At 40.8% G+C, this 23613-nt stretch overlaps 1 protein-coding gene across 3 annotated transcripts in view; it reads right to left on the reverse strand.

The window, feature by feature from the left end:
• KIAA1210 (KIAA1210 ortholog) overlaps positions 1 to 23613 on the reverse strand; it is a 47026-nt gene that overhangs the window by 10839 nt on the left and 12574 nt on the right. The window contains exons 5-6 of one of the 3 annotated variants that reach the window (XM_088833935.1): positions 23346 to 23489; positions 3742 to 3939 (exon numbers count right to left, since the gene is read on the reverse strand). In XM_088833935.1, coding sequence (XP_088690061.1) covers positions 3742 to 3939; positions 23346 to 23489 — 342 coding nt within the window. Of the gene's footprint in view, positions 1 to 3741; positions 3940 to 23345; positions 23490 to 23613 lie in introns of those variants that run through there. The other 2 variants (XM_088833934.1, XM_088833936.1) reach the window with 2 other exon arrangements.

Below are 23613 nucleotides of genomic sequence, written 5' to 3' on the forward strand. Positions count from 1 at the left end.
AAGTCCTTGCTATCCAAATGGCTGTGTTGGGAGCATAACAATACCATTCACAATGGAAATTATTTCAGTAGCATCCATAACCCAGTGATCATTTTACCTACTGGCAGTACTTCATTTAGATTTGAAGTTTCTGGACTCTGAGTGATATACTGCAGGGAACTCTTGAAAACACCCCAGAAACCACTGACCCACACTGAAAGGCCATCAATCTAATGATGGGGCTGTGAGGCCTGACAACAATCATGAGATACATCTAAAGGCAAACATACAGCTCTATGTTCCCACTTGAAGTGCCTCGGTAAACAGACTCAGCTCAAAATTATTTACTTTTGAATGCATCAGGTCAGATAGACCTGGGTTCAGATCTCTGCTCCATCATGTGCTCTCCATATGATCTTGGGCAAGTTACTGTCTATATCTCTGTCCACATCTATAAATTAAGAATAAGGGGAACCTTCCTGTGGGACTTGCAGATCTAAGAAATTCCAAAGCAGGGAGCCAGTAGCAGCAGCCTCTCTGTCATAAAGGATCCTGAACACTTTTATTTTCATTCATCCATGTGTCAGGGAGAGAGGCAAAAGGAAGAAGTAGATGCCCTGACCTTGTTAGGGAATGCTACCCAGGCCTTACCTCAATTAGGCTATGCGGAAAGAAGAAAGTCAGAAAGAAACGTCTTGGTAAATCTTCCTTCATCAACATTCCCTATGTGTCCAGGTTTGTGGTGAAGTGTCCAGGTGATCATGCATATACAGGACTTGATGTATATGGCCTAGTGATTGATCACCCTCTGCTTGACAGTGAATCAAGGAGATTTTCTCTGTACTACTGGAAGGCTTTCCTCCCAGGCCCACCATTCTGCCAGTTGTTCTTTGATCTTATACTTTATTTTCTTTCTAAAGCTAAACTGCAATGTTTAAGCTAGGGGCAACATGATGGGGGTGAAAAGAGAACTGAACCGGAAGTTAGAAGATGGGGTTCTGGTCCTACTTCTGCCATAACCAGAGTGTTTGACCTTGGACATCTATTTATGCTTTAATGTCCTTCCTGGTAAAATGCCTGTAACTATGAAATCTTTTCATCTCCTCCATCTCTAATATATAGCCCTTTACTTATAGCCCAGAGTTACTGAGGCTAAAGACTCAGCCAAGTGAATCTTCCAGCTAGCTGACACATTCTTTAAAATACCAAAATTTTAAAATTCTTTGTTGCTGTCATTCAGTAACTAAGTCATGTCCGACTCTCTGCCACCCCATGGACTGTAGCATGCCAGGCTCCTCTGTCATTCACTATCTCCTAGAGTTTGCTCAAACTCATGTTTATTGAGTTGGTGATGCCATCCAATGAGCTCATCCTCTGTCACCCCCTTCTCCTCTTGCCCTCAATCTTTCCCAGCATCAGGGTCTTCTCCAATGAGTCAGCTCTTCGCATCAGGTGGCAAAGTATTGGAGCTTCAGCATCAGTTTTTCCAATGAATAGTCAGAGTTGATTTCCTTTAGGATTGACTGGTTTGATTTCCTTGCTGTCCAAGGGACTCTCTAGAGTCTTCTCCAGCACCACATTTTGAAAGCATCAATTCTTTGGTGTTCAGCCTTTTTTATGGTTCAACTCTCACATCCGTACATGACTACTGGAAAAAACCTTAGCTTTGACTATCTGGACTTTTGTCAGCAAAGTTATGTCTTTGCTTTTTCATACACTGTCTAAGTTTATCATCAGAGAAGGCAATGGCAAGCCACTCCAGTACTCTTGCCTGGAAAATCCCATGGTTGGAGGAGCCTGGTTGGCTGTAGTCCATGGGGTCGCTAAGGGTCAGACACGACTGAGCAACTTCACTTTCACTTTTCACTTTCACACATTGGAGAAGGAAATGGCAACCCACTCCAGTGTTCTTGCCTGGAGAATCCCAGGGACAGGGGAGCCTGGTGGGCTTCTGTCTATGGGGTCACACAGAGTTGGACACAACTGAAGTGACTTAGCATCTGCAGCTAGGTTTATCATAGCTTTTCTTCCAAGGAGCTTTCAATTTTAATTTCATGGCTGCAGTCACTCTCCACAGTGATTTTGGAGGCCAAGAAAATAAAATCTGCCACTGTTTCTTTTTTCCCCCCATTATTTGCCATGAAGGGAAATGCCAATGGGACCGAATGACATGATCTTAGTTTTCTGAATGTTGAATTTTAAGCCAACTTTTTCATTCTCCTCTTTCACCTTTGTCAAAGAGGCCGTTTAGTTCCTCTGTGCTTTCTGCCCTTAGCGGATATCATCTGCATATCTGAGGTTGTTGGTATTTCTCCCAGCAATCTTTTTATTTTTTAATTTAGTTTATTTTTTTAATGAAGGATAATTGCTTTACAGAATTGTGTTGGTTTCTGCCAAACATCAACAGGAATCAGCCATAGATATGTATATCTCCCAGCAATCTTGATTCCAGCTTGTGATTCATCTAGCCCATCATTTTGCATGATTGCATATAAGTTAAATAAGCAGGGTGACAATATACAGCCTTGGCATACTTCTTTCCCAATTTTGAACCAGTCCATTGTTCCATGTCTGGTTCTAACTGTTGCTCCTTGACCTGCATACAGATTTCTCACGAGGCAGGTAAGGTGGTCTGGTATTCCCATCTCTTTAAGAATTTTCCACAGTTTGTTGTGATTTGCACAGTCAAAGGCTTTTGCAGTCAATGAAGCAGAAGTAGATGTTTCTGTGGAATTCCCTTGCTTTTTCAATGATCCAATGGATGTTAGCAATTTGATCTCTAGTTACTCTGCCTTTTCTAAATCTACCTTATACATCTACAAGTTCTTGATTTAATTCTTAGTTTTTAGTAAAAAAATCTTTTTCAAAGGAATTACTTCCCTATCTTCCTAAACACAGATCAGGGAATATAGTCCAACTTTTCTTGATGATTTGGATGAGTAGGGAACATGACCTATTATACTGGATGCTGATACAGTGTGGCCCTGATACAGGTGGGCAAGGTTCTTGATCCCTATACTAAATGGCCCCAGATAGTTTGTGTCATTTCTTCCTGCTATTAACTGTCATTTCTCTTTGGTATCAGATCTGATTTTGGTCTGTGGCCATGTTTTAAACATAATTGGCTTGCCTAAGTGTGCTAGAAAGCATAAGAACTTGGCGACCTGTATGTGACACGGAGAGGTCTTTGGAGGGGTTAATAGCTGAGTTCTGAATGCTTGGCATTGCTGGAAGCCTGACCTCCAAAGAAGTGGAACAGTGCTGCCAATTGTAACTCATGGGTTTTATCTGATTCATAATTAAAAAGAATCCTGATCTGGGCTATGATTGAATATCTTCTACGAAGAGCGCTGCGTGAATTCCCAGATACTAAGCCAGTAAGCAATTTCTTAGAAGTTAGGTCACTCTTTCTGCTTTCTTCCATCCCTTTTATGTAAGTTCCATCTACATAGGACATCCCAGGCACTAGACACAAGTATGCTCACCTCTCCCCGGGGCTGTCAAACCTGGGACAGTGTCCTTGACTTTACCATCCCTACTTAGGGTATGGATCCCTAGGATTCCCTAGGAGCAGTTTGCAAAGGTTGGAACTCATCATTTTTGGGGGTGGGGCATGAGCGCAACTTGCAGGTTCTTCTTCCCTGACTTCAGATTGAACCCAGGCCACAGCAGTGAAAGCCTGGAATCCTAACCACCAGGGAACTCCTGGAACTCATATTTTCTTATATGGGAGTGTATTCCCAGGCCTCCTGAAGGACTTACAATCACCTCGATGCTCTTCTTTTGTTTCCAGGGATTTAAAGCCATCTTGTGTCGAGCAGCCGAGGAATCCAAACACCTCTGGGTGGTGGCTGGGGTGTTGAAGCCAACAGGCACCTGGGTGCTGCTGGACACGGAAAGCATGGCAAATGTGATCAAGGACTGTGAGCGAACCAGTCCAGACGAGGGCTCAAAGGTACTCTGGAGAAAGTAGGAAAAGAGAAATGAGTCAGCTCTGTATGCTGGCCTTGGTCTCAAAGTTAGAAATTTCTCTGGCTGAAGAAACATTCCTAGAGAACTCCTTCATGATCTGCTGTCCCTTTTTGCTACAGCTAGAGTCAAGCTTCTGGTCAATGGACTCATTGGAGGCAAGGTGCACAATTTCAACTGATTCCCTTGCAGGTGAAAACAAGAAACAAGATGTTCAGGTTGCTCCCCTGCTTAGAATGCATTCAGGAGCCCCCTTTGCCTTCAGGATAGGAACCCCACCATTATACGGAGTTCACAAGGTCAGAGGTTTTGCATGTTCTCTTGTCCTGTACTCCTCTTATATTAACAGAAGGGGCTGACTTGGGTGAGAGGCACAATCTATGTCAGTAAAACCCATGGGAGCTCAGCAATTTCTCCAAAGAAGTGCTCGGAGGAAGGAAGAAATCTGGTTAGAAGATGGTTTGTCTGAAAGCTGCGTTTGCACAGACAGTACACTACCTTATATTTACGGTTTCTGGATGCAAGGCTGATGGCAGCGCCCAGAGGGATGGAGTGCACCACCACCAATGGGGTGGGGATGGAGCCTGTCACCTTGTCCTCTCTATGTCTGGCCTATGTGCCTCCAAACTATCTGGCCCAGGGGCTCCTAGTTGGCTTCCTCTGTAGAACTTTCCAAGTAGTCTCCTCTGGGCTTCTTTTTTTTTAATTAATTAATTTTTTTATTGAAGGATAATTGCTTTACAGCTCTAAGCTTCTTGACATGGCTTTTTCTACACCTTGAAGAGACACCCCAGAGCACCTCTTATTTCTAAGAAGTTGCAGGTATTTGTGCTAGCAGAAGCCCCTTTGAAGGCAAGGTAATGACCCCTCTCTCTCCTGGGTGTCAGTGGCAAATGATGCAATTTAGCAGGTAGACAGAACTTCCATGTGTGTTTACTCACTAGTTCTTCCAAAACTAGCTTTATGCAGTGCTAGGGTATTTGCCGCTTTCACATCCCTTCACATTTCCCCCTGACCATTATATGTTGATCCAGTGATAACCTTAGTTACTATCTTAGCTCCCAATATGGTTCTTTTATGGCCTGTGATTCCAACGCCTGGGGACTTAACATAGCTAGCGGGTCAGACTGATGATACATTCAGCTCACCATCCTCTTGTTGATTCTAGGAAAGGGAGTGGAATAATACAGTTATCTTCGTGGGGCCCATCACACAAAATATAGAGTGGTCCCAAGCCTTTTTTAACTTCTTTAGGTAACTGCCATCCATGAATTTATATAACACCTCATCCTGATACTGTTATCTTTAACTTGTGTTATCTCTTGGAATTATGAACTTAATACTCAGTATATAGACTAGTGACTCTTGTTTTATTGTTCTGAATATGTTTTTTTTTTTCATGCTTCAGAGTGGTCTTAGGGTTTTGGTCTTTGGGAAATGGATGGCAACATCTATGCCCCGACTAACTTCACATGATCTGTCTCTCCACTGCCTCTCTGACTGTGGCTTTTGCCACTTTCTGTTCCAGACCCAATTGGTTTGCTGTTTCTCAAACATTCCTTGCATACTCTTCCCTCAAGGCATTTTCACTTGCTGTTTCTGCTCTTCCCCCATGTCAGTGTTAGCTCACTCACTCCCTTCAGGTCTGGATAAAAAAGCCACCTTCTCAGTGACACTTTCCCTGGCCAACTTATTTGAAATGTTAGCCTTCTATGCTGACACTTCACAATCCCCCTCCCTGGGTTATTTTTTTCCTCCTTGGCACTTTTCATCACTAACATACTGTATGACTTCCCTGGTGGCTCAGACAGTAAAGCGTCTGTCTATAATGCAGGAGACCCGGGTTCGAGCCCTGGGTTGGGAAGATCCTCTAGAGAAGGAAATGGCAATCCACTCCAGTACTATTGCCTGGAAAATCCCATGGACAGAGGAGCCTGGTAGGCTACAGTCTATGGTTTTGCCTATTTTTCTTTATTGTCAATATCACATCGCCCACTGCAATATAAACTCCATAAATAAGAGTTTCCATCTGTTTTATTTACTACTGTATTCCTAACACCTACAATTGTACTTGGCACACAGTAGTTGCTCAATAAATGTTTGTTGACTGGGTGAATTAATTATGTTTAAAGCTCCAAAGAGACATTGACCTTCTGAGAGGTCGTCAGAGAAAGCTGCTCTGTTCTCTGTATCATTTTAGTTATTCTTTCTGAGACCCACTAGCTCCAGCCAAAGATAGATGGAAAAAGTCTCAGCAGTCTGTGGATCTAGAAATAGAGTTATTAGAGGATATCATGGTATTCTAGAGGATACCATGTAACCTACTTTGCATGAAAACTAACATATGATGCCTATTCAGCAAGTAAATACACACTTAATAAAGAAACATGTTCAATTCAGTTGTCATCAAAATTTTGTGGCATAACACTATAGATAAAAGCACCATTTCATGAAACATATTCTATAGCATAACAAACAAATTGGGTTTAGCAAAGTTCTAGCAATTACTAGATTGAATGTATGCAGGAGATAGCTTGTCTGTTCCCAATCACAGCCTAAGCCAAGAGTCCATCAAACTTAATAATGGCCACTAGTCTCCTTATGCCTGATGGACTGTCATTAAGGAATATTTGAGCATTCAATCTGTACACAGGCCCACAGCTACCCTCAAACCTGGGATAAAAATGAGAGTGTGAAGCCATCAAGCATCATCTCCACCTGATTATGGCACTCAAGCTCAGGCATGTGATTCAAAACAGCCCTAAGAGCATCTCTGTGGTTGGGTTTAGAGTATGTAAGTTGTATATATTTTACAACTTCCCTTAAACTCACCAGTGAATTAAACAAACTATTCAAATAAACTCTTTGGAATACTGGGCAATATTTCTCAAAATATGGTCCAGGAATCCCCCCACTATCAGAATCACCTGGAGTGAGTGCTAAAAAAGCACTTTTATAAACACATTAAGATCTGATGAATAATACTATCAGGGGAGGGGGCCTTAGAATAGGCTTAACAGGTTCTCCAAGTGAGTCTTCTGGGGGCTAGAGTTGTGAACCACTGTCTAGTCCTCTGCCATGAAGAGAAAGGCTCCTATTTTCAAACAGAAGCACAGCAAGCTCCTAAATAATCACATCAGGTGCCTTAAACAGGAGGCAGCCAAATCTGTTCCCTCTGGGAAGCGGGGTTCCTTCTTAGGCCCTGCTTTTTCCTCCAACCATATTAATCAGGAGAAACCTAGAAAAGTTACCACAGGAATCAACCACAGGATTTTCCAGGCTACCCAGGAAAAACAAACTGAATCCTTTCCTGGCAGGTTTCTGAAAGAAAAGCAAGTGCATGAAATGGGACTCCTTCCTGTATTTTTCCTTCGCCACCCCTCCTGCAACCCCACTCCTCCCTCCCTGCGCTCTGACAGCCAACACACCCAAGGTGTATATTACTCAGAAATGCTGAGACGTTTTCATTCCTTCTCCTGTGATTTAGAGGGGAGTTAGCACAGACAGCTTCTGATTAACAGCTGGAGTGAAATGAGCTCCTTTCACCTCAACATCTGGGAGATGTGCCAGGCCTGGCAGCTACTAACCCAGAACCTTCCTGGGGAAGGAACCTGGGTCAGGACTTAGGGCAGGGGAGGGGATCCTTCAGCACTGGTTGGGAGGGGTGCTGGACAGTGATACGCTGTTAGTGGGGGTAAGGAGTGCTCTTTGAACAATTACAACACATTTTTGCTCCTTTCCCCTTTCTGTCAAGTTTCTGGACCCCGTATAAAATAGTTCAATCAAACATGCACCCTTTTGATGGTTTCTTTGTCTGTTGTATGGTGACAGGGTTTTCCATTTTCTTTTAACTATTGATAAGAAACACTTGAGTGGGGATAGAGAGCAGTTTGGCTGCTTCTTGGAATATCAAACAAATCAAGCTCAGCAAAATTCTAGCAATTTCTAGATTCAGTGTGTGCAGGAGATAGCCAGGCCAAAGACTTGATAAAATTTGGCCTAAAGGTGGCTAGCCTTTGGCCTGAAAAGCTGTCACTTTAGGAAAAAAGCTCACTCTGAAACTATCTGGGAGGTTTTGACACTGGGGTGCTAGGGAGCTAGGTTCTGTGTGAGCCATTCAGCTGAAAGCTCCCAAGGCAAATAGTCTTTGGAACATCGCCAGAAGAAGCAGCAGCTCTGGGTGGGAAAAGTGGTTCTCAGTAGGAGACTTCTCTGCCATGGTATGCTGGCACAGGATATGACTGGCTGTTAGGACTTTAATTTCCCAAGTGTGTCAAAGTGCATTATGTGCTCATTCCTGGGAATTCCTGTGCAGCTGCAGCTTCACTCAGAATTTCTGTTTCATAAAAGGTGTTGTGCCATTTTGCCATTCTGAAAGTTGTAGGAGGTAGAATTTCATATATCCCCTGAAACTCCCTGATATCTAAAGCTCCCCAGCTTTTATTAAGTAGTATAGAGAATAAGAACATGAACTTTGGAGTCAAAGAGACCTGAATTTGAGGTCCTCGCCAAGCCATTTTTAAAATTGTTTGAGCTCGGACAAGTTACTTAACCTCTTTGAGTCTTAGTTTCTATGCCTTTAATATAGGGATAATAATAATATATACTTTAGTGTGCTGTTTTTAAAATTAGATGAAATGATACATGTGAAGTGCCTTTCACACAGGAAAGTCTGAGCAAGTATTAGCTGCTATTGTTATTGGTGGGCAATGATTGTCCAAATTTAGAGAACTGCTAGAGTCCATATGACTGAGTGAAAACTGGTATGAATTTGGGTAGGAATCCTCAGTTTGAGTCCAAGCTGTATCTCTGATTGGCACTGTGGCCTTGGTCAAGTCATTTCACCTCTCTAAACTTCAGTTTTTCCACCCAAAATGGGAATAATAGTAACTTCCCTATCTACGTTTCAGAGTTTTTGAGAGAATGAAATGCACCTATATCTATGCAAAACAACTTTGTAAGCTATAAATTTCTATGCAGCAGTGGGGAAGTGGGCATTATGCTCTCTTCTGATATATCAGAGGATTTTTAAGACTATTGTTCTGGACTTTGGAGACCTATTTGTAAATAATAATGGTGAATTATGAAGTAAACCATCATGGGCAAAGCAAGAGACATGATAAGGGGAGAACCTTGCAGCAATCTAAATGAATTCTTCATTAGCCAATATAGTGGAATAACTGAAAGCTACTTAACCCCCACCATGTTAAATGTTAGCAACATTTATCCTGCAATGGGACTAAAGTCTAAGCATTTAATCATCTCAAGCTTTAAGCACCAAAATAACTGATACAGCTCTTTCTCAAGAGTGAAAATGCGTGACTTCTTTTCCATACAATTGTTTTTCTCCATAAAAAGCCATATTGAGGAAAAATATTCTACAGACTCATTGGGGAATAGGAAGTTGACTCATTGATGAAGATGAACCGGGTTGGGAAGGTAGCAGGGTCAGGGAAGCTCTAAGTAGGAGGATCCTCTGGTCCGAGGATGGGGAAGAAACAGGGGGCTTTGCTAAACTGGAACTGAAAGGGACAAGGCACACAACTCTTTACCCAAGGAAGTGTGGAAGAAGTAGTCTTAGACAACAAGGCCTTAAGGCAGTCCTTCCCATTCTGCCCCAGGGGTTTTGGAGGAAAAAGTAAGCTTTGGGTCCTTGAGAGATAACATGTATTTCCCTGTGTCACCAGTAGGAGGCAGCAGTTCAGAAAAGAGAAGAAAACAGCAAACTAGGAAAGACTCTGCGGAGAAGGCAACGCAAGCCACTCCAGTACTCTTGCCTAGAAAACCCCATGGATGGAGGAGCCTGGTGGGCTGCAGTCCATGGGGTCTAGGGGTCGGACACGGCTGAGCGACTTCACTTTCACTTTTCACTTTCACACATTGGAGAAGGAAGTGGCAACTCACTCCAGTGTTCTTGCCTGGAGAATCCCAGGGACGGGGGAGCCTGGTCGGCTTCCGTCTGTGGGGTCACACAGAATCGGACACGACTGAAGTGACTTAGCAGCAGCAGCAGCAGCAGGAAAGACTCTGAGAGGGTAGTGTATGTTAGTCACTCAGTCGTGTCCGACTCTTTGTGACCCCGTGGACTGTACCACACCAGGCTCCACTGTCCATGGAATTATCCAGGCAAGAATACTGGAATGGGTTGCCATTTCCTTCTCCAGGGGATTTTCCCAACCCAGGGATTGAACCCAGCTCTCCTGTATTGCAGGCAGACTCTTTGAGAGGATAGAGATTTGGTCATCTTTTAGTATGACTTCTCTATTTGATTTGGTTTTCTGCCTAGCTTCCTACTTGATGCTTAGTGAGAAGGCAGTCAGAGCTAGGTTTGTGGGGAGGCCTTTGGGGATATAAGAGATGGGCTTGTCATAATTTATGAGAAGCTCAGAGAAGCATCCAGGCGAGCACATCTGCTTAGGATGGTGATTAAAGCTCCTTCATGGGATGCTACTGCTGCTGCTATTGCTACTGTTGCTGCCACATGCCCCCGCCTTGTATTCACCCTCCTGAACTAATAAACCAGGGCGATAACTTAGCAGAAATAGCTAAAAAACTCTCATGCTTGGGAGAACATCAAAGATTAGAATTTCTGCCTGTAAGCCCTATAGCCTATAACAACGACTAAATAATAACAATTTAGCCTATAACAACGACTCAATTCTTGAATTTACTAATAGAGAGTTTACTACATTAAGCAGGACAAATGTTTAGACTGATGTTAGGAAATGTTGACTATAAATAGTTTAAATCTATTCATTAATCTATAAAATACAGTTAGCCTACTCAAAAGAAAGAGAAAACTACATGTTTTAAAATGTTAATTTTCTTAAGTGTAATCCCCAAGGTCACCACTAAGAAAATAACTTTAAAATATATAAAGAAGGAAATGAGAAGGGAATGAAAACAGTACACTAAAAATTTTAATTAAATCCAAAATAAGGGAGGGTGGTCCTAAGATGGCAGAGGAATAGGATGGGGATACCACTTTCTCCCACAGAAATTCATCGAAAGAACATTTGAATGCTGAGCAAATTCCACAAGACAGCTTCTGAACGCTGGCAGAGGACATCAGGCACCCAGAAAGGCAGCCCATTGTCTTCTTAAGGAGGTAGGACAAAATATAAAAGATAAAAAGAGAGACAAAAGAGTTAAGGACAGAGACCCATTCCAGGAAGGGAGTCTTAAAAGAGGAGATGTTTCCAAACACCAGGAAACCCTCTCACCAATGGGTCTGTGGGGAGTTTTGGAATCTCAGAGGGTAACATAACTGGGAGGAAAAATAAATAAATAAAACCCATAGATTACGTGCCTAATGGCAGGCAACTCCCAGCAGAGAATTAGCCCAGATGCTCGCATCCACCACCAGCAAGCAGGGAGCTAAACGGGGAGGCGTGGGCTGCATTGCTTAGGGTAAGGACAGGGCCTGAATGCCCTGAGGGCAATCTGAGGGAGCTAACATGAAACAGCAACCCAAACTGTGGGACAGCCAGAGAGAGAGAGAGGAAACAAGAGAGAGAAAGAGAGAACTATCCTGTGAAAAGCTATAACCTAAGGCACTGCCAGGCCCACTCACAGAACAAAGGACTGAGCAAATACCAGAGGAGAGCTAGCCAGCTGCGGACCAGCCCATCCTCTGCCGGAGGCAGGGAGGCAGGCAGGGGGCAGCCAGAGCTGGAAGGCGAGGGGCAAACTAAGCCCCAGAGACAGCATCCTCTACCAAACTGTAAGCAGGCTCCCAGTTGCTAACCAAGACTTCTTGGGATTCTGGATGGTTGACATCCACCTGGAGGGTCGCAGCCAGAGATCAGCTCCCCAGAAGAGACACACGGCACACCTGAGATGGCACACTCGGGAAACCGAGTTACTGGAATGGGGGAGGCGATAAGACACATCTCCCCACTTGGGGAGAGGGTGCTCGCCAAGAACATAGTTGCCTGAGCTGCTTGGACCTGGGAAGGGCACAAAACGCAGACCCAACTGAGTCTGTACCTTTGTGGAGTACCTGAGAATCTGAACCTGAGTGGCTTAGACCTGGGCAGTGCACACAACCCAGGGCCCGCTTTAGACAGTTCCCCTGCAGAGCAACCTGGAGCCTGAGCAGTATAGACTGGGAAATCACACATGCCATGAGCGGGGGCAAACCCAGTGTGGCCCAGACATTGTGAGCACTCCCCACACACACCAGTGATATTTGTTTGCAGTGTTCCTCCCTATCCACAGCACGACTGAACAAGTGAGCCTAAATAAGTGACCACCTTCGCCCCCTTGTATCAGGGCAGAAATTAGACACTGAAGAGACCTGCAAACAGAAGAAGCCAAAATAAACAGAGGGAACCGCTTTGGAAGTGACAGGTGCAACAGATTAAAACCCTGTAGTTAGCACTGACTACATTGGAAGGGGCCTATAGATCTTGAGAGGTATAAACTGGAACAAGGAACTATCTGAAACTGAACTGACCCCACACTGCCCACAACAGCTCCAGAGAAATTCCTAGATATATTTTTACTATTATCATTTTTAATTAAAAAATTTTTATTTTTAAGTCCTGTATTACTTCTTTAATTTTCATTTTTATAACCCTATTTTTAAAGCAAACTTCATATATATTTTTTATAATTTTTATGATTTTGTTTTGTTTTTGTTTTTTAATATTGTAGTTTTGAGAGTCTCACCTCTACTCTAGATTTTTAATCTTTGCTTTTTGGTATTTGTTATCAATTTTGTACCTTTAAAAATCCAATCTTCCATACCCATTTTTACTTAGGAGTGTGATTACTGGCTCGATTACTCACTCCCCCTTTAGTCTCTCCTTTTTCTTCCCCAGGTCACCTCTATCTCCCCTCTCCCCCTTTTCTTCTCTACCCAACTCTGTGAATCTCTGTGTGTGTTCTGGGCTGTGGAGAACACTTAGGGAACTGATTACTGCCTAGAACTGTCTCGCTCCTTTTGATTCCCTCTTTTGTCCTCCTGGTCAACTCTATCTCCTTCCTCCCTCTTCTTTTCTCTATGTAATTCCATGAACCTCTCTGAGGGTTCCAGACTGTGGCGAGCACATAGGGAATTGATTACTGGCTAGACTGCTCTCTCCCCTTTTGATTCCCCCTCTTTTCCTGGTCACCTATATCTCCCTCCTCCCTCTTCTCTTCTCCATGTAATTCTGTGAACCACTCTGGGTGTCCCTCACTGTGGAGAATCTTTTCACCATTAACCTAGATGTTTTATCATCAGTGCTGTATGGATGGAGAAGTCTTGAGGCTACTGTAAGAACAAGACTGAAAACCGGAGGCAGGAGGCTTAAGCCCAAAACCTGAGAACACCAGAGAACTCCTGACTCCAGGGAACATTAATCGATAAGAGATCATCCAAAAGCCTCCATACCTACACTGAAACCAAGCATCACCCAAGAGCCAACAAGTTCCAGAGCAAGACATACCATGCAAATTCTCCAGCGACGCAGGAACATAACCCTGAGCTTCAATATACAGGCTGCCAAAAGTCACACAAAACCCATAGACATCTCAAAACTCACTAGTGGACACTTCATTGCACTCCAGAGAGAAGAAATCCAGCTCCACCCACCAGAACACCAATGCAAGCTTCCCTAACCAGGAAACCTTGACAAGCCACTCGTCCAACCCCACCCACAAGGAGGAACCTCTACAACAAAGAGGAATGACAAACTGCCAGAATACAGAGGGGCCACCCTAAACACAGCACTCTAAACAAGATGAAAAGGCAGAGAAATGCTCATCAGGTAAAGGAACATGATAAATGACCACCAAACCAAACAAAAGAGGAGGAGACAGGGAGTCTACCTGAAAAATAATAAGGAATAATGATAGTAAAAATGATCCAAAATCTTGAAAACAAAATGGAGTTAAATAGCCTGTAGACAAGGATTGAGAAGATGCAATAAATGTTTAATAAGTACCTAGAAGAAACAAAAAAGAATCAATCAATAACGAATAATGCAATAAATGAGATCAGAAACACTCTGGAGTGAACCAACAGTAGAATAACAGAGGCAAAAGATAGGATAAGTGAAGTAGAAGATAGAATGGTAGAAATAAATGGAGCAGAGAGGAAAAAAGAAAAAAGAATTAAAAGAAATGAGGACAACCTCAGAGACCTCTGGGACAATGTTAAATGTCCCAACATTTGAATCATAGGCGTCCCAGAAGAAGAAGACAAAAAGAAAGGCCATGAGAAAATACTTCAGGAGGTAGTAGTTGAAAACTTCCATAAAATAGGGAAGGAAATAGTCACCCAAGTCCAAGAAAGCCAGAGAGTCCCAAACAGGATAAACCCAAGGCAAAACAACCCAAGACACATATTAATCAAATTAACAAATATCAAACACAAAGAACAAATATTAAAAGCATCAAGGGAAAAACAACAAATAACACACAAGGGGATTCCCATAAGGATAACAGCGGATCTTTCAATAGAAACTCTTCAGGCCAGAAGGGATTGGCAGGCCATACTTAAAGTGATGAAAAAGAAAAACCTACAACCCACATTACTGTAGCCAGCAAGGATCTCATTCAAATATGAAGGACAAATCAAAAACTTTACAGACAAGCAAAAGCTGAGAGAATTCAGCACCACCAAACCAGCTCTTCAACAAATGCTAAAGGATCTTCTCTAGACAGGAAACACAGAAAGGGTGTATAAACTCAAGCCCAAAACAACAAAGTAAATGTCAACGAGATCATCAGTTCAGTTCATTTCAGTTCAGTCGCTCAGTCGTGTCCAACTCTTTGCGACCCCATTAATCACAGCACGTCAGGCCTCCCTGTCCATCACCAACTCCTGGAGTTCACTCAAACTCATGTCCATCAAGTCGGTGATGCCATCCAGCCATCTCATTCTCTGTCATCCCCTTCTGCTCCTACCCCAAATCCCTTCCAGCATCAGAGTCTTTTCCAATGAGTCAACTCTTCGCATGAGGTGGCCAAAGTATTGGAGTTTCAGCTTTAGCATCAGTCCTTCCAATGAACATCCAGGATTGATCTTTTTTAGAATGGACAGGTTGGATCTCCTTGCTGTCCAAGGGACTCTCAAGAGTCTTCTCCAGCACCACAGTTCAAAAACATCAATTCCTTGGCAATCAGCTTTCTTCACAGTCCAACTCTCACATCCATACATGACCAATGGAAAAACCATATCCTTGACTAGATGGACCTATGTTGGCAAAGTAATGTCTCTGCTTTTTAATATGCTATCTAGGTTGGTCATAACTTTCCTTCCAAGGAGTAAGTGTCTTTTAATTTAATGGCTGCACTCAGCATCCACAGTGATTTTGGAGCCCCAAAAATAAAGTCTGACACTGTTTCCACTGTTTCCCCATCTATTTCCCATGAAGTGATGGGACCAGATGCCATGATCTTCGTTTTCTGAATGTTGAGCTTCAAGCCAACTTTTTCACTCTCCTCTTTCACTTTCATCAAGAGGCTTTTGAGTTCCTCTTCACTTTCTGCCATAAGGGTGGTGTCATCTGCATATCTGAGGTTATTGATATTTCTCCCAGCAATCTTGATTCCAGCTTGTGCTTCTTCCAGCCCCGCGTTTCTCATGATGTACTCTGCATATAAGTTAAGTAAGCGGGGAGACAATATACAGCCTTGACCTACTCCTTTTCCTATTTGGAACCAGTCTGTTGTTCCATGTCCAGTTCTAACTGTTGCTTCCTTACCTGCATACAGGTTTCTCAAGAGGCAGGTCAGGTGGTCTGGTATTCCCATCTCTTTCAGAATGTTCCACAGTTTATTGTGATCCACACAGTCAAAGGCTTTGGCATAGTCAATGAAGCAGAAATAGATGTTTCTCTGGAACTCTCTTGCTTTCTCCATGATCCAGCAGATGTTGGCAATTTGATCTCTGGTGCCTCTGCCTTTTCTAAAACCTGCTTGAACATCTGGAAGTTCACGGTTCACATATTGCTGAAGCCTAGCCTGGAGAATTTTGAGCATGACTTTACTAGCGTGTGAGATGAGTGCAATTGTGCGGTAGTTTGAGCATTCTTTGGCATTACCTTTCTTTGGGATTGGAATGAAGACTGACCTTTTCCAGTCCTGTGGCCATTGCTGAGTTTTCCAAATTTGCTGGCATATTGAGTGCAGCACTTTCACAGTATCATCTTTCAGGACTTGAAATAGCTCAATTGGAATTCCATCACCTCCACTAGCTTTGTTCATAGTGATGCTCTCTACGGCCCATTTGACTTCACATTCCAAGATGTCTGGCTCTAGGTCAGTGATCACACCATCGTGATTATCTTGGTTGTGAAGATCTTTTTTGTACAGTTCTTCTGTGTATTCTTGCCACTTCTTCTTAATATCTTCTGCTTCTGTTAGGTCCATACCATTTCTGTCCTTTATCGAGCCCATCTCTGCATGAAATGTTCCCTTGGTATCTCTACTTTTCTTGAAGAGATCTCTTGTTTTTCCTAATCTGTTGTTTTCCTCTATTTCTTTGCACTGATCACTGAGGAAGTCTTTCTTATCTCTCCTTGCTATTCTTTGGAACTCTGCATTCAGATGCTTATATCTTTCCTTTTCTCCTTTGCTTTTCGCTTCTCTTCTTTTCACGGCTAGTTCATCAGGCACTCTATTTATCAGATCTAGTCCCTTAAATCTATTTCTCACTTCCACTGTATAAGGATCATACTTATCAGTAATTACCTTAAGTGTAAATGGGTTGAATGACCCAACCAAAAGACAAAGACTGGCTGAATGGATACAAAAGCAAGACCCCTATATATGCTGTCTACAAGAGACCCACATCAAAACAAGGGACACATACAGACTGAAAGTGAAGGACTAGAAAAAGATATTTCATGCAAATGGAGACCAAAAGAAAGCAGGAGTAGCAATACTCATATCAGATACAATAGACTTTAAAATAAAGGCTGTGAAAAGAGACAAAGAAGGACACTACATAATGATCAAAAGATCAATCCAAAAGAAGATATAACAATTATAAATATATATGCACCCAATATAGGAGCACCACAATATGTAAGACAAATGCTAACAATTATGAAAGGGGAAATTAACAATAGCACAATAATAGTGGGAGACTTTAATATCCTACTCACACCTATGAATAGATCAACTAAATAGGAAATTAACAAGGAAACACAAATGTTAAATGATACAATAGACCAGTTAGACCTAATTGATATTTATAGGACATTTCACCCCCAAACAATGAATTTCACCTTTTTCTCAAGTGCGCATGGAACCTTCTCCAGATTGATTACTTCCTGGGCCGTAAATCTAGCCTTGGTAAACTCAAAAAAATTGAAATCATTCCAAGCATCTGACCACAATGCAGTAAGATTAGATGTCAATTACAGGAAAAAACTATTAAATATTCCAACATATGGAGGCTGAACAGCATGCTGCTGAATAACCAACAAATAATAGAAGAAAATCAAAGAAGAAATCAAAATATGCATAGAAATGAATGAAAATGAAAACACAACAACCCAAAACCTTTGGGACACCGTAAAAGCAGTGCTTAGGGGAAGGTTCATAGCAATACATCATACCTCAAGAAACAAGAAAAAAGTCAACTAAATAACCTAACTCTACACCTAAATCAACTAGAAAAAGAATAAATGAAGAACCCCAGGGTCAGCAGAAGGAAAGAAATCTTAAAAATTAGGGCAGAAATAAATGCAAAAGAAACAAAATAGACCATAGCAAAAATCAATAAAGCCAAAAGCTGGTTCTTTGAGAAGATAAATAAAATTGACAAACCATTAGCCAGACTCATCAAGAAACAAAGGGAGAAGAAGCAAATCAACAAAATTAGAAATGAAAATGGAGATCACAACAAGAAACAAAGAAATACAAAGGATCATAAAGGACTATTATCAGCAACTATATACCAATGAAATGGACAACTTGGAAAAAATGGACAAATTCTTAGAAAAGTATAACTTTCCAACACTGAACCAGGAAGAAATAGAAAATCTTAACAGACCCATCATAAGCACAGAAATTGAAACTGCAATCAGAAATCTTCCAGCAAACAAAAACCCAGGACCAGACGACCTCACAGCTGAATTCTACCAAAAATTTAGAGAAGAGCTAACACCCATTCTACTCAAACTCTTCCAGAAAATTGCAGAGGAAAGTAAACTTTCAAACTCATTCTACGAGGCCACAATCACCCTAATACCGAAACCAGACAAAAATGCCACAAAAAAAGAAAACTACAGGCCAATATTACTGATGAACATAGATGTAAAAATCCTTAACAAAATTCTAGCAAACAGAATCCAACAACACATTAAAAAGATCATACATCATGTCCAAGGGGTCTTTATCCCAGGGATGTAAGAATTCTTTAATATCTGCAAATCAATCAATGTAATACCCTACATTAACAAATTGAAAGATAAAAACCATATGATTATCTCAATAGATGCAGAGAAAGCCTTTGACGAATTTCAACATCCATCTATGATAAAAACCCTCCAGGAAGTGGGAATAGAAGGAACATACCTCAACATAATAAAAGCTCTATATGACAAACCCACAGCAAACATTATCCTCAATGGTGAAAAACTGAAAGCATTTCCCCTAAAGTCAGAAACAAGACAAGGGTGCCCACTCTCACCACCACTATTCCTAAACATAGTTCTGGAAGTTTTGGTCACGGCAACCAGAGCAGAAAAAGAAAGAAAAGGAATCCAGATTGGAAAAAAAGAAGTAAAACTCTCACTATTTGCAGATGAACTGATCCTCTACTTAGAAAACAATAAAGACTTCACCAGAAAATTATTTTAACTAACAAATGAATATAGTAAAGTTGCAGGATATAAAATTAACACACATAAATCCCTTGCATTCCTATAAACTAACAATGAGAAAACAGAAAGTGAAATTAAGGAAACAATTCCACTCACAATTGCAACGAAAAGAATAAAATACCTAGGAATATATCTACCTAAAGAAACAAAAGACCTATATATAGAAAACTATAAAACACTGGTGAAAGAAATCAAAGAGTACACTAATAGATGGAGAAATATACCGTGTTCATGGATTGGAAGAATCAATATAGTGAAAATGAGTATACCACCCAAAGCAATGTATAGAATCAATGCAATCCCTATCAAGCTACCAACAGTATTTTTCACAGAACTAGAAAAAATAATTTCACAATTTGCATGGGAATACAAAACGCCTCAAATATCCAAAGCAATCTCGAGGAGGAAGAATGGAACTGGAGGAATCAAACTGCCTGACGTCAGGCTATACTACAAAGCTACATTCATCAAGACAGTATGGTACTGGCACAAAGACAGTAATATAGATCAATGGAACAAAACAGAAAGCCCAGAGATAAATCCATGCACCTATGGACACCTTATCTTTGACAAAGGAGGCAAGAATATACAATGGAGAAAAGACAGTCTCTTTAACAAGTGGTGCTGGGAAAACTGGTAAACCACTTGTAAAAGAATGAAACTAGAACACTTCCTAACACCATACACAAAAATAAACTCAAAATGAATTAAAGATCTAAATGTAAGACCAGAAACTATAAAACTCCTAGAGGAGAACATAGGCAAAACACTCTCTGACATAAATCACAGCAGGATCCTCTATGACCCACCTCCCAGAGTAATGGAAATGAAAGCAAAAATAAACAAATGGGACCTAATTAAACTTAAAAGCTTTTACACAACGGAGGAAACTATAAGCAAGGTGAAAAGACAGCCTTCAGAATGGGAGAAAATAATAGCAAACGAAGCAACTGACAAAGAATTAATCTCAAAAATATACAAGCAACTCCTGCAACTCAATCCCAGAAAAATAAACGACCCAACCAAAAAATGGGCCAAAGAACTAAACAGACATTTCTCCAAAGAAAACATAAAGATGGCTAACAAGCACATGAAAAGATGCTCAACATCACTCATAATCAGAGAAATCCAAATCAAAACCACAATGAGGTACCATCTCACACCAGTCAGAATGGCTGCTATCCAAAAGTCTACAAGCAATAAATGCTGGAGAGGGTGTGGAGAAAAGGGAACTCTCTTACACTGTTGGTGGGAATGCAAACTAGTACAGCCACTATGGAGAACAGTGTGGAGATTCCTTAAAAAACTGGAACTAGAACCCAGTAATCCCACTCCTGGGCATACACACCAAGGAAACCAGAATTGAAAGAGACACATGTACCCCAATGTTCATTGCAGCACTGTTTATAACAGCCAGGACCTGGAAGCAACCTAGATGTCCATCAGCAGATGAATGGATAAGAAAGCTGTGGTACATATACACAATGGAGTATTACTCAGCCATTAAAAAGAATGCATTTGAATCAGTTCTAATGAGGTGGATGAAATTGGAGCCTATTATACAGAGTGAAGTAAGTCAGAAAGAAAATCACCAATACAGTATACTAATGCATATATATGGAATTTAGAAAGATGGTAATAATAACCCTATATGCAAGACAGCAAAAGAGACACAGATGTATAAAAAGGTCTTTTGGACTCTGTGGGAGAAGGAGAGAGTGGGATGATCTGAGAGAATAGCATTGAAACATGTATATTACCATATGTGAAACAGATCACCAGTCCAGGTTTGATGCATGAGACAGGGTGCTAAGGGCTGGTGCACTGGGATGACCCTGAGGGATGCGATGGTGAGGGAGGTGGGAGGGGGGTCTCAGGATGGGGAATACAAGTAAACCCATGGCTGATTCATGTCAATGTATAGCAAAAACCACTACAATATTGTAAAGTAATTCAGTTCAGTTCAGTTCAGTCACTCAGTCGTGTCCGACTCTCCGCGACCCCATGAACCACAGCACGCCAGGCCTCCCTGTCCATCACCAACTCCCGGAGTACACTCAAACCCATGTCCACAGAGTTGGTGATGCCATCCAGCCATCTCATTCTCCGTCGTCCCCTTCTCCTCCCGCCCCCAACCTTTCCCAGCAGCTAGCCTCCAATTAAATAAAAGTTTTAAAAAATCCAAAATAAGATAGTAATGGAAGAACCAAGGTACAAAAAAGAGCTAAACAGCAGAAGTCCTTCATTATTAGTAATTACTATGAATGTAAATTAATTAAACTCTCCAATCAAAAGGCAGAAATTAGCAAGATGAATTTTTAAAAACATGATCTATTTGTATGCTCTCTATAAGAGACTCACTTTAGAGCCAAAAACAAACAAGTTGAAAGTGAGAGGATAATTAAAGGGTTTCCAAGAAAATTATAACCAAAAGAGAGCTGGGGTGGCTATACTAAAATCAAACAATACAGATTTCAAGTCAAAGTTGTTTTAGGAGACAAAGATTGACATTATACATTGATAAAAGGGTCAGCCCATGAGGAAGATAGAACAGTCACAAACAAAACAACAGACCCACTCCTGAATACATGAACAAAAATTGACAGAATTGAAGGAGGAAATGGACAGTTATACAATAATAGGGAAGTCAGTATCCCACTTTCAATAATGAATAAACAGGTAGACAGAAGATCAATAAAGAAATAGAGGACTTGAAACAATAATACAAACCTAACCCTGGCGTGCTGTGATTCATGGGGTCACAGAGAGTCGGAAACGACTGAGTGACTGAACTGAACTGAACTGAACTGAACATATATAAATGTACATATAATATTCCATTCAACAAGAGCATAATATATATTCTTCTGAAATGCACGTGGAACAGTCTCTTGTATAAACCATATGCTAGGCTACAAAATAAGTCTTAATACATTTTAAAAGACTGAAATCATGCAAAGTATCTTCTCTGATCACAACAGAACTACACAATCAATAGCAGAAGGAAGACTGGAAAATTCACAAATAGGTGGAAATTAAACAACATACCCTTAAGCAATGAATGGGTCAAAGAAGAAATCAAAAGGAAAGTTAGAAAATACTTTGACATGAATTAATACTAAAACACAACATAAACTTATGTGGTACAGCAAAAACAGTCTTTAGAAATGTATAGCTGTATATGCTTGTTAAAAAAACAAAGAAAGCTCTCAAATCACTACCCTAATGTTCCACCTTAAGGAACCCAGAAAGATGAAACTAAACCCAAAGCTAGCAAGAGGAAGGAAATAATAGAGATTAAAGCAGAGATAATAAGGAATAGAAAAACAATATGGAAAATCAATGAAACCAAAAGTCGAACCTTTGAAAAGTAAAACAAAATGGACAAATCTTTAACTAGATTGATTAAGAAAAAATAAGACACAAATTATTAAAATCAGAATTGAAAGGGAAAAATTACTACTGACCTTACAGAAATAAAAAGGACTAGAAAACAGCACTATGAATATTTGTATAGATAGCCTAAATGAAATGGATAAATTCCCAGACACATCCAAATTACTAAAATTGAATAAAAAAGAATGGAAAACCTGAATACACCTATAGCAACAGATTGAATCAGTAATCAAAACCTCAAAACAATGAAAAAAGCAGGACCAGATGACTTCACTGGCGAATTCTACCAAACTTTTAAATAATAATAACAATCCTTCACAAATATTTCAAAACACATATAAGAGGGAACACTTTCTGATTCTACGAGGCAAGCATTACCATGACTCCAAAGCCAGATAAAGGCATCACAAGAAATGAATGCTATAACCTAAATCCCTCATGAATACACATGTAAAATACTAGCAAACCAAATCCAACAGCATTTTAAGGGCAATTATACATGATGAGCAACTGCGATTTATCCCAGAATTAGGAGGTTTAACACATGGAAATCACTATATAATATATTATGAAAATTAAGTGTAATATACCATATTAAAAGAATGAATGAAAAAATAATATGATCATCATGATTGATGTAGAAAAAGCCAATCCAATTAACCACACAATAGTTTGTGAATGGAAGTGTTAATGAGGACAGTCTACTGATTTTCCAGTTGTTGATGGGTATTGTTGGCTGGCAAAGCTAGATGAATGAAACGCACATACATGCCATCTCACGTCAAATGATTTTTCATATGGATATATGTTTGTCAAACCATACTATATGCCCTAACCTTTGGGAATTTTGGCATTTGAAATTGTATAGGCTTTACTTCCATAAAAATCTCTGTTAGTTTTCTTCATGAAAGAACTGAAAACATCCACAAACTTTTTTTCCCCAGAAATACTGTCTCCCATACCTTATAAATTACAGTGCTGATTATTTGGTTTTTAGAATTGGACAGAAAATATAAACCAACAGGCAAATCAAAAGCCAAAAATGGCAGCTCCTTCCTCAAACATCCCCTTAGTATTGAGCTACAGCAGGAAAAAAGAAAGGTAAGAAGAAATTATGCCTCTGACTTGTGCGCCTGCCACCCTTAACCTGCAACTTTGGCCAGAACTAACACTCACCTTCTTCCATGTCAAGATGTTGTATGATGAACTCTTCTTAAGTGACTTATAATCAACAGGCATTTCTTCAAGATCCTTAGAGATGGTGTCAGATCGAATGAGATGTGAGCTGGTGCTGGGTTGGCATGGATGCAGTAGTGGGATCTGTCAAGGAAGAGTATAGAAAGAAAAAGTTAAAAACTTGTGTGCCTTCCCCCAAATTACCTGTTACTCAAAGGTTGAAGGATTAAGAACCCAAAGTGGGGAAAAAAAAAAAGCCAAGAAAAGA

Source organism: Moschus berezovskii, chromosome X, assembly GCF_049115385.1.
Source record: "Moschus berezovskii isolate FMDL1 chromosome X, NW_MosBer_1.0, whole genome shotgun sequence".
NCBI lineage: Eukaryota > Metazoa > Chordata > Mammalia > Artiodactyla > Moschidae > Moschus > Moschus berezovskii.